Here is a 16,101-nt window from a genome sequence, read left to right on the forward strand (position 1 = left end):
GGAGTTAGGGAGTAAGGACAGAGTCAGGTTAATTAAAAGTAGGGTAGCACTTAGAAGTAAAAGAGTGGAATTAAGTGTAGATACTATATGGCATGATGAACTTCTGTGATTGCTTGTTAAATGAAATAGAAATATATTAAAGTAAATTTAATGAGTAGAATTTTCTTTTTTATATTAATCGAACAGTTTAATAGTCCTATTCCTTTTATTGTTGATAAGGTAAAGCTACATCTGTTTAATATTAATTTATTGCTATTGAAATTTAGTATTAGATGCATTATTTTGCCATGTTATTGCAAGGAATTCCTCTCCTATATATGTGTAGCGAAATTTTCAATGTGCTCATAAGATATATGAACGATGAACTTGATTTCTGATTTCAATATTGAATTTATTATTTTTTCAGTTTAAATATTTCCATTAAAATTCGAAGAAAACTACTTAAAATATTTAATAATTTTATCTATTATTTTCCTTATTTGCTACCATTTGTGGATGTGCTTATCTTGTGCCAGATACTGAGCTGAGACTTCCTATGTAGCATCTCAGTCCTCACATTGAGTCTGTGAAGGTGTTCCCTTATTGTAAAAAAGGAGAAAACTGAATAGGGTTTAGGTTACTTGTACAAGGTATTTCGTAGCTAGTTAGTAATAAAGCCAGAATTCAAAGCCACAGAAATATTCAATGGCTTGGCCAGACTCATGAAGCTAGTAAATGTCACAGTTTATGCTCTAACAGTACTGCTTCCAGTTGTCTCTCTGTCTCTTACATACATCCACACCCACTCTCTCTCTTTCTCTTCTGCTCTCCCAAGGTTCTAAGGTTCTCATTTTATATGCATGAACACTGTGTTATGTACTGTGAAAGTACAAAGATGAATTTGACACCTCTGGGAAGAGACTTTTTATTGAAAGATATTACTGCTGGAAATATGCAGGACATGTAAATGATGTAGAGACCAGAAGAAAAAGTTGAGGAAACTATTGTGATAGGCCAGGGCGTATATAGGGCCAATATCTTTATTTTAAAAGTTTTACATATTGAGATTGAAAAAAATTAAGATAGCAAAGACTAAGCAGACCAGGGGTAGGAACATGATTCTAAAAAAGCACAACTAAAACGTACAACAAATCAACAATCAACAAAGATGTTTGGCTATAAATTCTAAGAAAGCTGAGTCTATGTTTTGTTTACTTTTATGCTCTTAGCATCTAGAACAGAGCACGGCACTTAGTACACACTATGTAAATATTTGTTTAATGAATAAAATACATGAACATATGCAGTGTTCTTATAATTAGGATATGCAATTAAATTGAAGTACCAGTTTATAGTTACCAACTATCATGAAAAAAAAAAGGAATACAAGGCAGGAAATGGATGTAATGAATTAGGAAGTCAAACATAAATTTCTGGTGGGAGTCTGAATAGATTCACTTCTTTTGTAAAACAGTTTTGTAATTTATAATAATCTTAAAAGATTCCTAAACTTTGACTCAGCAGTTCTACTTCTGGAGTCTACTGACAGAGTAATAATCCTAAATATATAAAATATTTTGTGCAATAAAATACATGATAGTCCCAAATAAAAGAAAAATTTGGAGGGCTTGAATATGCAACTATAGGAAATGATTATGTGAATTCTGGCAAATATATGTAATGAATTGTTATGCAAAAGTTATGTAAATATGTATGCAATAATATGGGAAAATGTTGAAGTTCAATATCCAAAAGCAACCTATAAAACCCATGGATACAGGGTAGTGTTAATTTCTACATATAAAATATTTAAAAGGAAATGTATCTACAGTGTTGGATATTTGACAATGGAATATCAGATGATATTTTCCTATTTCTTCATTTTCTATAGCTTCTTTAAAAAACAATAGATGTGATATAGCTAACATTTTTCTTATTGGAACTGTGATTATTAAGTAAACATCTGTTTATTGTCAACCCACTTATCTGTATCTTATTCACCTTTTAAATGTTTGAGTATAAAGGTTCTTTTTGGTTAGAAAAGAAAAATTGATTTTTAACTGATATAAGAATCTTTATGTTTGTCTTCTGAATTTCAATTTACTTTCTGTCCCCCACCCCAATAATTTTAGATTTAATTCAAGATTGGTCTAGTAATAGTGCTCCAGACATTTTTTCATTTGTTCCATATACATGGAATTTTAAAGTCATGTTTCATCAGTTTGAAATGATTTGGGCTGCTAACCAACACAACTGGATTGACTGTTCCACTAAACAACAGGAAAATGGTAAGAAATTTTTTTTAATTAGGTTAAGTATTCTGCTCATTAAGACAAATGCCAACAAAGTTAGTATTAATTTAGTAGTTTTAATATATTCTAGAATTGATTCTTTTCCTCTGTTTTCTCATGAGATTCTCAGAGGACTATTTCAAAGTTATATTGCAAAACATATTGTCTTAAATTCAGTTTTGTTTGTATGTGCATTTAGGGCAATTTTTAACTAAAATTTTATTGAAGTTAAAAGTAAATTTTTTGCTTTTTTTTTTTTATAGTTTATCTGGCAGCCTGTGGGGAAACACTAAATATTGATTTCTCTTTGCCTTTTACGGACTTTATTCCAGCTACATGTAATACCAAGTTTTCTTTAAGAGTACGTATAATTGGATGCATTGTTTATAGTACAAGATTTATTATTAAGTTTGATTTCCCAAAGTGTGTCATTACTCTCCTCTGCCCATCCCATTGCTACTCTGAGGTATTTTAGTTTTCATCTATTGTTTGCCGATTTCAGCATCAAAGTTGCTGCTGTTTCCTTTTTGTAGTTTATTGCCTTTAAAAGTAGTTGGACAATTGAAAAAAATTTTCCTGAGACAGTTATTTTCTTAGAGCTCATTTCTAACCTCTGTTGGCTGATCTATACTTTCTCTTAAGTGCTACTTTTAGCTCTAGTTTTCATTAGGTCTGTGAACTAGAATCTGTACTTGTCTATGGTGGATTCCTATTTATAAACATGAATTCATGGAATAACCACAAGTACCTTTCTTTCTTTTATCCGAAAGCCAACTCTTAAATACTTCTAAGTTCACAATTTTGTGGAACACCTAATTTTAGGGTGTGGTCAAGTAATAGTAGTTATAGTACTAATGGTAGCCATAGTGACAACAAATACAATAATAATAAGAACTGCTAACATTTATCAAACCGTTTCCATTGTCAGATACAATGGAATGTTTGAGGTAGTTGTTATTTGCATCTACAGTTAAGAAATTGAGGAACAGAGTTTATATAACTTGTCATGCAGCTAATGAGTGGCTGAATTGGAATTTGGACTCAGGCAATATAGCTTAGGAATCCAGTCTTTGAACAACCGTACTCTCCTGCCTGTTAAGAAATCAGGTATCAAGGTGAGCAACGAATAGAGAATTTGGAAGAAAGTAAGTGAAATCAAATGAAGATTTTTAGATGTCAGTTCCTAATTATTAAAAGCCAGTTAAAGAAACAAGATTTATCAGAATCAAAGGAGATACTAATAATTTTTCAATTAGTAATAAATTTTATTTGAGCTTATGTTAATGAGGATTTTTGTTTGTTTTTAAGCAAGTAATGTGAACTATTCTGTGGATACCTGTTCTTTTTCACTGTTATGTGGAAACTATACTGTTTCTTTCTTTCCCTTTTTTTCCTTTTTATTTTCAATCAGAATTTAGCTTTAGTCAATGTAAAATCTTATACAACATATCTACCTGACTATTCAGTATAAGATCTGCTATTTGAAAGTTATGTTTATTTTTTTTTGTAGTTTACCTTCAAGATTGTGTCTGTAAATAATAACCTAGCATATTTACCAATTTTTAATTTTTGATGGTTATAAATTATTTTATAGGGAGAAGATGTTGATCTTCATTTGTTTCTACCAGATTGTCATCCTGGTAAATATTCATTATTTATGCTAGTAAAGGATTGCCATCCAAATAAAATGGCTCATGATACTGGTATTCCTGCCAAGTGTCAAAGTGGCCAGAAAACAGTTAAACCAAAATGGCGGAATATTACTCAAGAAAGGTGAGTACCTACAATTAGTGACCTAAGCATTTTGTGTTTGCATGTGGGGAGATTATTATTGTTATTATATTTTTAAGAAAAGTATTAGAATTTGATTAACTGATATCTGAGTACAATTAAGGGAATAAATATCTAACTAGAAATTTTTTTTTTACCCTTCAAAGGGCTGGTTGGGTTGAATGCTGGACTGTCCCTAGTGTCATGCTTACAATTGATTATATATGGCATCCAATTTATCCCCAAAAAGCAGATGAACAGCTAAAACAATCATGTAAGTTTTTTATATAACCTGTATTTTAAAACATCTCTTGTTATGATTGTCATCAAAGAGATGAAAAAGAAAATAAATGTTTTGAAAATATATTTGTATCTTTTTATAAGCTTTTGAAGATTTTGATGTAATTAATGCTAATTTTTCTTGAATATGTACTGTGTATCAAATACCGGGCCAAGAAGTTTCCAAGCTTGCATTACCTCATTTCTTCACGACATGTATATTACTCTTATTCTCCCTTTGGAGTTGAGGACGTGTGCTCAGAGAGCGTAAATAACTTTCTCAAGGTCCGTCCTCCTGGGAGTGGGAGAGAGAAAATATGAAACCAGGTCTGTGAATCTTTGTCTGTATTAATGACTTGTGTGGAAAGTTAAGATACTTTAATGCACTCTAGCAGCTATTGCCTAATTTATAGATAATTTGCCATATTACCTAGGTCCAAAAAAGACCATGAGTCAAGTGAAATTTTCTTTTTATTTATTCAGTGAGTAAAGCTTTAATAATTTTCATTATTGTTGATAAGAATGGTGGCTTGTTAATGTCAGAGTGTATTTGAATAGCTATTTGTTTGAAAATAACTTTGTAGTTTAATGTCCAAATATATTCTAGGCCTAATTGTGAATCAAATTTATGTTGTGGGTACATAATGAAAATGTTTTTTACCTGTGTTATCAGGAACTTTTCTTGATTTGTGCAATCTGATTTACATATTTCTTTACCTATTTCAATTAAGTCAGTTCCTAATTTCTTTCTTAATTAATAGTCTTTTAGATCTGCTTTATTTATATACTATAGGTATTGTACCAAAGTTAGTTCCCTTCATATTTGGAAAGTATAATTTCTTATGAATATTTCTTTGAAGTACTCCTAAGAATTGCTTTTTCCCCTCTCCCCATGACATTAACCTTCTTTTTCTTTACTTTATTCCAGTGTCAGAAATGGAGGAAACAATGCTGTCTGTACTAAGGCCGTCCCCAAAACTCTTGGGCAGAGTTATTTCTTCTCCTTCTGCTGCCTCACGCCCACCCATAGGGCCCTCAGAACTTGCGCCTGACAAACTCCATCTTTGTTCCTGGCGAGATGGAACTTTCGCCAGGTTCTCACATAACTCTCTACGGACCTCTGTTAAATGCCTTTCTATGTATAAAGGTATGATTTTAAAGAGAACTTCTCTATTTTTGAATATAGGCAAAGCCTTTAAAATCAAATTAAACATTGAGACCATTTGAAATAGCCAGTTCGGTGATTTAAATTGTTGAAAATATTATTATATGTACTGACTGGACTTGGGTTGATAGACTCAATTAAAAAATTCTTCATTATAGATTGTATACTCTTTAATGCAGCATTTTATTGAGCTTTTACTGTGTTCAAGGAATGATTCTAGGTATAGAGATGATACAGCATTTATTCTCAATGTACATTAGCTAGAGAGAGAGAGAGAGACAAATATATGGACACCTTTTTTTTTTACTTTTTTTATTGTATCATACAACATATATACAAAGCAAAGAAACAAAAAAGCAGTAATTTTCAAAGCACTCTTCAACAAGTAGTTACAGGAAGTATCCCAGAGTTAGTCATGGGCTACCATACCATCATCTCAGATTTTTCCTTCTAGCTGCTCCAGAATATAGGAGGCTAGAAGAAATATATATATTTTAATCATCACAATTGACTTTTTTCTTTTTCATGAAAAATAACATATATACAAAAAAGCAATAAATTTTAAAGTACAGCATCCCAATTAGTTGTAGAACATATTTCAGAGTTTGACATGGGTTACAATTCCACAGTTTTAGGTTTTTACTTCTAGCTGCTCTAAGATACTTGAGACTAAAAGAGATATCAATTTAATGATTCAGCAATCACATTCATTTGTTAAATCCTCTCTTTTCTGTATAACTCCACCACCACCTTTGATCTTTCTATCCCTCTCTTTAGGGATGTTTGGGCTATGGCCATTCTAACCTTTTCATGTTGAAAGGGTCTATCAATAATATGGGATAGGAAGATGGAACTATCTAATGTCTGGAGAGGCTGGGCTCTCTAGGTTTCAGGACTTAATCTTGTCCAGGGACACATCTGGTGGTTGTAGGTTTCTGGAAAGTTACACTAGTGCATGGAATCCTTGTGGAATCTTATATATTGCCCTAGGTGTTCTTTAGGATTGGCTGGAATGGTCCTGGTTGGGGGTTGGCCAGTTATGATAGGTAACAAGGTCTACCTGAAGCTTGAGTAAGAGCAACCTCCAAAGTAGCCTCTTGACTCTATTTGAACTCTCTCTGCCACTGATACTTTATTAGTTACACTTCTTTTCCAACCCTTTTGGTCAGGAAGGAGTTACTGAAGTAGTTCTTGCAAGAGCTAATTTAATTTCTACTATTAATCAATAGAACACATAGGTTTATACAACCCTTTACAATCTTGTGCATCTTCAGTATCACTTATAGATCCAGTAGAGAACCACCTTCACATCTATCTATTCCCTTATATTGGAGTTCAGTCTCATTAGCTAACTGGTCACCTGTCTCTAGCTTCTGTGTGTCTCTAAGTCCCCTATATTCTGTATTATAAGCCTCTGATTTTATCTTTACCGTGGTCATAAAAGTGGAATCATACAGTATCTATCCTTTTTGTCTGGCTTATTTCACTCAGCATTATTTCCTCAAGGTTCATCCATCTTGTCATGTGCTTCAGGACATCATTTCGTCTTACTGCTGCATAGTATTCCTTCGTATGTATATACCACATTTTGTTAATCCACGCATCTGCTGATGGGCATTTGGATTGTTCCCATCTCCTGGCAATTGTGAATAATGCTGCTAATGAACATCAGTGTGCAACTGTCTGTTTGTGTTGTTGCTTTCAGCTCTTCTATGCTGCTATGAACATCAGTGTGCAAATGTCTGTTTGTATTGTTGCTTTCAGCTCTTCTGGTTATATACCAAGTAGTACTGTTGATCAATATTTAGTTTCCTAAGGAACCATCGAACCAAGGAACCAAGAATTTATCTTTATATGGATAAATTTTTACACATCATAGTAAATACAGCAATTGAAATACAAGGGAACTTGTTATCGAAGATAATTAGTACCAAGAAAAGTCTAATTCAAATGAATCTTTTAAAAACAGACATTTCATGGTCAGTAGTGAGCAAAACAATTGTTTGGAATTTTATTTTTAAAATTGAAACAAAAAAATGAAGCAAATATATGAAAATAAATTTTTCTCAGAGTATACCATATTTAGGTTATGAATAGATATGCACAATTCTTACAATAAAGGCCAAATCAGTGTTGATTCATTTTGGTGTAATTTTTCCACTGAAATTGTATGATTGCACAGTATCACAGCCTTTTAAGTTGACTACTGTAGCATGATTATGAAGAGAGTTTGTTTTTAGAAAAATATTTGAGAACTTTGTCAATTTTCTAGAATATCTTATTCTTTTGATATTAAAATCCTGCTTTTAAAAAGTCCCTGGCAGGTTGTCATTTTTATTGATTTATTCTTCTTTATTGCTGACTACTCTAACTCTTCCAGATCCGAATGTATCAGTGATAGTTCTACCTGTGGTTTGAACCATTCTCCAACATCATTTTCATCAACTTCATTAAGTTTTGCATGTTTTTGGGATTTTGCACACTCAACTTGCTTTTGATTTATAATGAATGTTCATTATATCTGATAGTCAGAGCCTGGTTATTGAATCATTAGCATCATGAATAGTAGAGTTATTGGTCAGATGTTTGTTTTATTTTATTGGTGCCTACTTCCTGTTGCAATTTCATAACTGCAGGTTTGGATATTGAATACATAGCTAACAAGGAGTCCTGTGATAGTCCTACAACAGGATTAATTAATTCTGGAAAGGTACAAAGATGATCAGGGTTGGTCAGGGAAAAGGTACACTGTTAGTGAGGCCTGTCTGCAGTGGCTTCCTGTTTTCCCAATTTAAAAACCACTGACTTTTCCCCAAGGGTGTGTGGAGTTGATTTTAAAGATAGTTTAATTTTGGGCACCACCTAAAGCAAAATGCAAATGAAAGTCTCATTTGTGTTTGTAAATATTTTTGTATATTCAGTAATCTTAAAAGTCCTTCAAAGTTTGTCCTAATTTATTACTACTGGTCTTATACTTTAGTCAACCCTTTGTTGTTGTTTTTAGTGAATCTTTATGTAATAACCCCTCTAGATGAGATTTACATATTGGAGTAGAAAAAACCCCAACTGATTTGAATCCAGCACCTGTTATTAAACATTTAACATTAGACTAGCTTTTTAAAGGAGCTTTTATTTTAGAAGTACATTTAGTTGATACTATTACATAGATAAAAATGTAGAGACTCAGCCTTTTATAACTCCTTACAATCATAGTCATTGACACGTTTAAAAATATTAGCGAATGTCCTTTACTATATTGGGCATTCATTGTTGCCTAAAGAATTTGGAATGAGTTATTTCTGCTTCAGATAATCAAGTAGACATTGGTTTAGTAGCAGATTGAACATTAGACCCAAGAGAATCTTTTTTCTTTTAATTTTAATAATCTGAAGAGATCTTGTGTAACGTAAAAAATTAATTTGAAAATGTTATAAGATTACAAGGAAATTTTTTATAAATAAGAGTTTTGAAGGCTAGGATTATTAAAAATTAACTAAAATAAATACAAATTATTTGTAATGATTTGTTATCTTAACATTTGATAGCTGATAAACACATGCAGTGCACACTCATTCCTTAGATCAGTTTTTTTGTGTGTGTGTGCATGGGCAGGCACCGGGTATTGAACCCGGGTCTCCGGCCCGGCAGGTGAGAACTCTGCCTGCTGAGCCACCATGGCCCACCCTTTAGATCAGTTTCAAGGAGGTTTGCATTGCAGTGCAATCCTACTAGTGAACCGGTCTCTAAGTCTGATATGAACCTTTGCATTTTGAAAAGCCTTCTTAAACGATCTAAGGGAGAATCATGGCTCTGAATACCTTTAGATTTTAATGTTGATTGAAATCAATTAGATATTTATTTTTTAAAATTTGATGTTGGAATTTAGGATATAACCTAATTTCTATGTGCATGTATGTTTGAATTTGTCCATACTTCAGGGTTGTATTAAAAAGTTAATTACCAAGGTTTTAAACAGCTTTCAGTGAAGTTGGTAGATGACAGTGGAAGTAGAGGAAAAAGCACTAGTCCTATTCGTCCATGGGTTTGGGATTTTAATCTTAGTTCTGCCACTAATTAACTGTATGACTTTAAGTCCCAACCTAAACTTCAATGTATTTTGCCTATGATGAAATATTGATTGGTCTGATGTTCAGAACCCTAGGCAGAAAATCAGTTTGTATTTACCAAAATACTGAATTGGTTGTAATGATTAACAGATATAGTTAACATTGCTAATAGGAATATTTTAATAACTTTATATTACTCCTGATAGATCAAATAGACAAAATTTAAGTTCAGATTCAATGGGAAGAAATAATTTCAATTAAAACTAAATTTAAATTTAATTTTAAAATATCCAAAAGAAATCAGAATACTAATAGTTAAAATGCTTCAACAGAAGAAACAAAATGAACTATATGAAAGGAAGTTTTGATAACTGTTGATAACATGTACTTTTAGCTCAGTGTGATAGTTTTACAGTTAATAAAATTGAATATTCTTATTAAAGTGGTTAAAACATTCCTGTTAATTATTCTCTGAAACGTGAATTGTATTGGAGTATTTGGCTAATTGAATTTAGCCAAATTGATTTTCAGTAGAGTGGTCTGCTTCCCCAAAAGGATGCCCCTGTGTGGATGCCCCTTAGAATTCTGAGAAGCACAGATTATAAAGCCACTGAGCTGTGCAGATCTTCAGAGTTCCCTGCTAGGTCCAAGATTATGAGTTTTTTTGTTATGATTGGGTAGTGATATCATGAAGCTTTATTATAAACTTCTGTGACATTGTGTTGTTTGCTACAGAATAGTTTCTGCTATGCAGTTAAATAAAGGTAGATACAGATATGGAGACAGATAGATATATTTTAAGGAAATAGACATAATGCTTTTTTCAAAATGTGATAAATAGGTTAAGGAGATGCTTAGAGACTAAGAGCTCTTAGGAGAAAATATATTGTTATATATCTCTTGAAAGCAGTTTGTTTTTTCTTATTATAGGAAAATTACTTTGGAGAAGATGACATGTATATGGACTTTGACGAGATTATTTCAAGTCCTGTTCTGTCACTGTCCACATCATCCAGCTCTGGGTGAACTGCTGTTGGAATGGAGAGTGACAAAAAGGAGAATGAGACTTCAGCTAAATCAATTCATCCACTTACCTTGCGTCCCTGGGTTATTACTGTACTTCTTAATCTGTACAAAGTTCATGGTGTCTTCCTGTTGTAAGTGTGTACATGTTGCTGTTCTTTATAAGTTTAGAATATTTTGTCATGACTTTGAGTTGCTGGCTTTATAGTTAGCCTGATGGATACTGTAGGAGTTTATATTTTCTTAACCTTTATGTGCAGACCTTGGATGAGGTTGGGTCCTGACAGTGGGTCTGTATCAACATCTAGTTCCAGGCCCGACCTCAGAGGTGAATCCAGCCCGTCGCGCTGGTCGGCTCCCAGGCCCGCCCTCGGAGGAGAATCCAGCGCGCTGGTTCACTCCCAGGATGCCTCTTGGACCTGTTGGAGCTGACCTGGAATAAGATGATATTTCCCCAAGGATCCAGGGGCTTTGGAGTCACGCCAGATAGGGCGAGGGTGGCTGTAGAGTGCTGTGCTGTATATTGGCTCTTTGTCGTGTGTGCAGGGTTGCTCAACAGAAAAGTCACTTCCTTTATTAATGCATCTGATATCCGTGTTGAGGCACAGAACAGTTATTTTTGTCAGCCCTTATTGGGTTATGGAATAGTTATTTTTATTAGTAAATTTCATTTTTTATTTTCTTTTTTAAACCAAACTCTGATAAACCTGATAAATGTAACTTTTATTTTCCTGTACTTCCTTGTTCTCCACTTTTTCTGTATCTTAATTATGGTATTTTGTTTGACTTTTAGCGTGGTACTACTGATGGTCCTGAGTGCCCTACAGCTTTCTTGGAAAGACTGTGTTTTGAAATGAAAAAAGAATTTAGGGAAACCATGTTGCAACTTGTCCTTTCACCTCTAAATGTGTTTTTCAGTGATAACTATCAGGTAATGTGAAAGTGAACTATAATAGAGACAATTTTATTAGTACTTTATTAATATTAATTTATTAACACATCAAAATGAGGTGTTGACCTTTGTGAGTGGAATACTCACTAGATAGCTCTTGAGATTTATAGTTTAACTGTATTAAGAAATTATAAAACTGATACATACGTGTGTATATATATGAGGTATACAAATAGACATACAGGTAGTATGGATTTGATAATGAACTGTATTTCATGAATCTTGGTCTTGTTTTTTTTTTTTTTCTTTCTGTAGCTCCCTATGTATTGATCCCAAACAATTATATCCTTTTATCCTCTGGTTTTAGAAATGGAGATAAATACTTCATATTTTCTGTAAATATATAACTATATTTATAGAAAGGAAAAGCTAATAGTATAAAATGTTGGTAGTTGCTGTTGAAAAATCAAAACATTATTAATAATAACCAGTACCATAGATCTTTGAAATATGAGTATTTACATGGTCAGTGATTTATTCTTATTCGTCTGACATACTTACAAGATAATTTGTTAATTCCTTCAAGATCTCTCTGGTGTTCTTTTGGAAAGGAACCAGTAATACTTATCAAACGGGTATACCATGTCTCGGTAGACTATAATTTTATTTTTTTAATGACCAAATGGCTTGACCTTTTCCATTACTTTAGGGTTTCCTTCCCTACTTCTAGTCAAGTTGTATGCTTTAGAAAAATAAATTGATTGCAAGCCTAAATTAAATTATATTCAGAAAAATGAATCTGAGGCCAAAAATCATCAATGAATGTTCACTGAAGTATCTTAAGTAGCACCTGGCCATCTTATTTAAAATAGCATACCTTCTTTTTCTTCATAATTTTATTTTTTCTAATTCTTTTTATTTTTTATGTGTATATTTGACATAGCCAAAGATAACTAAAACTTGATACTTAATATTTGCTCAACATTGTTTTTGTCATAGGTTTCCTTTTTTAAACTTTTTATTTTGAAATATAAATTCACAGTAAGTTACAAACAGTGCAAAGCTATCTCTTGTACCCTTCCTCCAGTTTCCCCCAATAGTTATATTTTATGTCATTATAGTACAATATCAAAACCAGGAAATTGACATTGGTGTAATGTGTGTGTATAGTTCTCTATCATCTTAACAGGTGTAGGTTCTTGTAATTGCAACTGCAAGTAGGATACAGAATTATTCTATCACCACAAACATCTCACTTGGGTAGCACTTCTATTTTAATGTGCTGTAGAAACCTTAAAAATAACTTTTATCCTCCTCTCTATAATTATTGGGCTATTAGAATAGGTTATTTTTTTCTAGAAGAAAGGTATATGTGAGGGAAGCCCATCTCCCTTTTTTCAGTCTGTTGTGAAAATAAAGGGAAAAGGGCACATTTCTTCTTAAGGGTGAGTTCTGAGAATCTTAGATAGAGTATCTGGTTTGTTGTGAGTATTGGCTGGCACTTCAGCTTTTATTTTATCCACTGCATGTTTAAAAGGTTTTACCAGATAGTTAAAAAAAAAACATTTTATTAAACTCAAGTATGAGGGTTCATATTAACCCTTGCTATCTATATATGGTAAGCTCTAGAGAGACTGAAGTATACAGTGTGATTTATTGGGAATAAGGGGAGTCCATGAGGTAGAAATATCAAGGTAGTAGTAGAAGTATGGGTGGATATTTTGTTTCCTAGATGGTTAGCGCTCACACTGTGAGATGCCCTGTGCAGGTTAAGTAAAATTACCTTGAGAAAATATCTGTTGAATGTCACAATGTGTATTACTACATTGAAGGCTCTGAGAGTGTTTGTTGTGAAGAAATCTGTATAATCAGTTGACCAGCAGCATCTACTCTGTGTGGTCACTTATTTAGGAGCAGTGGGAAACATGGTGAACAAGGCAGAAGAAGTGGTCCTTGCCCTAATGAAGCTGGTGGAGAAGATAACTATTGGGGAAATTAAAATTAGATAATTTCAGTTGTGCAAAGTGCTGCAAGGAGAGGTATGAACTGTCTTTGTGGCATTAGTGGTCTTTTGGCAGGTAAGTCTTCTCTGGTGAAGTATTGCCTGAGACCTGAGGGATGTGGCAGAGTTAGCTGTTCCAGGAGAAGGAAGTGCATTCTTGAAGAGCACGTCTTGAAGGGATGCTCTGAGGTTGAGCTCTGGGAGGAAGCAGGATGTGTTTGAGGAACCAAGAAAAGTGTGTTACGGCTGAAACCAAGAGGGAACAGGGGTAGGGCAAGAGATGTGGCTGAAGTGATTAATGGGAGCTAGTGAACTTAAGGACTTTAAATGTATATGTGTTCTAAGGGCATTTAGATTTTAAATAGAGAAGTGACATGATCAGATTTACATTTTAAAAAGATCTCTGTGGGCATTTGTAGAATATGGAGCAGAGAGATATAAAAGTGAATGCTGAGAGGCCAATTAGAAAATACTGCAAAAGTCCTGACAAGAGTTAATATTATTTGGACCAGGATGATTAGCAGCAGAGATGGAGGAAGTCATTGCATTTGATAGAGATTGGAGGTCGAGTCAGTAGAACTTGGTGACTGGTGGCAGGGGGTTTCCAAACTTACGTGGGTTGGTTTTCTAAACAATGTTCAGAAGAACTGGTGTCCCATGAAACACCGTATTTTAGGACATATCCTTTATCTCTCTGAATAAGTCTTGGAAATTTTCTCTTTGAAATAGTATACTGCTTTTATAATTATATAGTTCTTTTGCAATTATTTTTTGTAAGATAAAACTATTTATCCCTTGTATGTTTATGGAGTCCTCAAAATCTGTGTGGAAGTTGGCTCCCCCCCCCCCCCGTTCTCTGTTTTGTGGTCTAAGTAGTCTTCCTTTTTCCCTGTGATTTCTTCTTTTTAATATTTTAAACTTGTGATTCATAACCTTCCTACAGAAAGGAAGGTTGCATTACATTCCCTGTTAGTCAGAGTACTCATTTCTTTTCATTCATAGGTGCTTTCCACCAGTTGGAGGAAATCTTCATATTTGCATATTTTGCTTAATAGTTGGACTTATAGATGTTGTCACTGAAGAAGCTTAATTCAGACTACTTTTATAGGTCCAAAGTTGTATTAGGAGCTTATGGATTCTGAAGTCTGTTTTCCAGAAAGCATGGTTTTTCTGTTCATCTCTGAAGGGAAAGCTGGGGCAGAGAAGCAACTGGAAATTATAATGTAATTTTCTTGTACTTCTTACAGTCTCAATATTATTGCTTTTAGCAGCGACCCCCTGTTGATGAGGTACTCAGAGAAGGTCACATCAGTTTGTCAGCAGCACATCCTATGTTCTCAGCAGAAGGGCTTCCCTTGGGAAGTGATTCCTTAGAATATGTGTGGCTGATTGATGTGCAGGCTGGAAGCTTTACAGCCAAGATTACACCACCACAGGTATGGTTGTCATAGTATTATTTCTTGATGTATTTTCTTTTTGCTTTCCTCACCCACATCCCCAACAGTAGCTTGTGTGACTGTTATAAATGCATCTCAACTAAAGGCTTTCTGATGGCCAGATAACACCCTCTCCCACCTTTTTTGGATAGAAGCCATTCTGTTCAGAAGTTGTTAGCAGTGGAAGTAGGCAAGTTTCACTTCTCTGAGCTTCGTGTGATTAATAGATACAATGATACATAGTTCTACATAATACTTTCATGATTTTCTTAGTGGAAAATTCAGAATGAGAACTGTTCTGGAAACCAAGTTAGTGTAGCACTCAAAGTATATTAATTGCCTTTCCACGGTGGGAAAAATGTTTTACCAGTATTTGGAATAATTTTCTAAGAACTTTGCTTTGTTGTTTTGTTTGCTTTTCTTAAGTAAGACTTGAAAGGAGCCCTTATGTAGAATGCTCTTTACTTGTCAGGCCCCATAGCAAGATAATGACATCATTTGTACTTGCTGTTTGTGATGTTGCTATCGATTTAAAAAGAGAGAAAAATGAATTTACTGGTAAGTAAGTCTGGTGAAGAGGTGCTGGGTGTGGACCTCCTGGATAAACTCTCCCTCTCTACCTTCTACCCTTTATCATCAGAAGACTCAGAAGCCTTGAGCACTATTTCCTTCTAGAAATAGGCCATTGAAATTTATTTGAATAGCCAATTACCATGACATTTCACCTGTTGAATCATGTATTTATGATGATGGGAATGTGTATTGTGGCATTTCAAAAAAATTGTAAGGTGGTAGAAATGCATATGCTCAGTTTTGATAAAAATGTTACAGATTGAATATGAAACATAAAAAGTTGAGGTATGCAACAACAAAAAAGAATGATATATATGCTTAATCAAGCTTCTATTTACATAGACAGAAATACTTTAATCTTCAAAATATCTGTTTTTCCAAAATTGTTCCTTAATATAATAACCAGATACTGTATTTAAAAATTTCACATCAAAGCTTTAGATACTTAAGTCTCCTTATTTAAATAAGCACACAAACAAACCCAAAATCCTGGTTGTATGTAGATTTTATTTACAAAAATTTACAAAATTTTATTTACATAAATTTATTTACATAATGATTATTCTTATATTAAATATTTAAATTGTTTCTAAATTTGTCATTATAAATAATAGTAAGAGGAAC

General features: G+C 33.4%; 1 protein-coding gene across 1 annotated transcript in view; it reads left to right on the forward strand.

Moving 5' to 3' along the window:
- LOC143651333 (bridge-like lipid transfer protein family member 1) overlaps positions 1-16,101 on the forward strand; it is an 80,461-nt gene that overhangs the window by 16,350 nt on the left and 48,010 nt on the right. The window contains 7 exon segments of the mRNA XM_077122288.1: positions 2,112-2,267; positions 2,534-2,631; positions 3,865-4,043; positions 4,208-4,314; positions 5,248-5,384; positions 5,386-5,466; positions 10,482-10,708. Of these exon segments, the coding sequence (XP_076978403.1) occupies positions 2,112-2,267; positions 2,534-2,631; positions 3,865-4,043; positions 4,208-4,314; positions 5,248-5,384; positions 5,386-5,466; positions 10,482-10,708 (985 nt within the window).

Source organism: Tamandua tetradactyla, chromosome 12, assembly GCF_023851605.1.
Source record: "Tamandua tetradactyla isolate mTamTet1 chromosome 12, mTamTet1.pri, whole genome shotgun sequence".
NCBI lineage: Eukaryota > Metazoa > Chordata > Mammalia > Pilosa > Myrmecophagidae > Tamandua > Tamandua tetradactyla.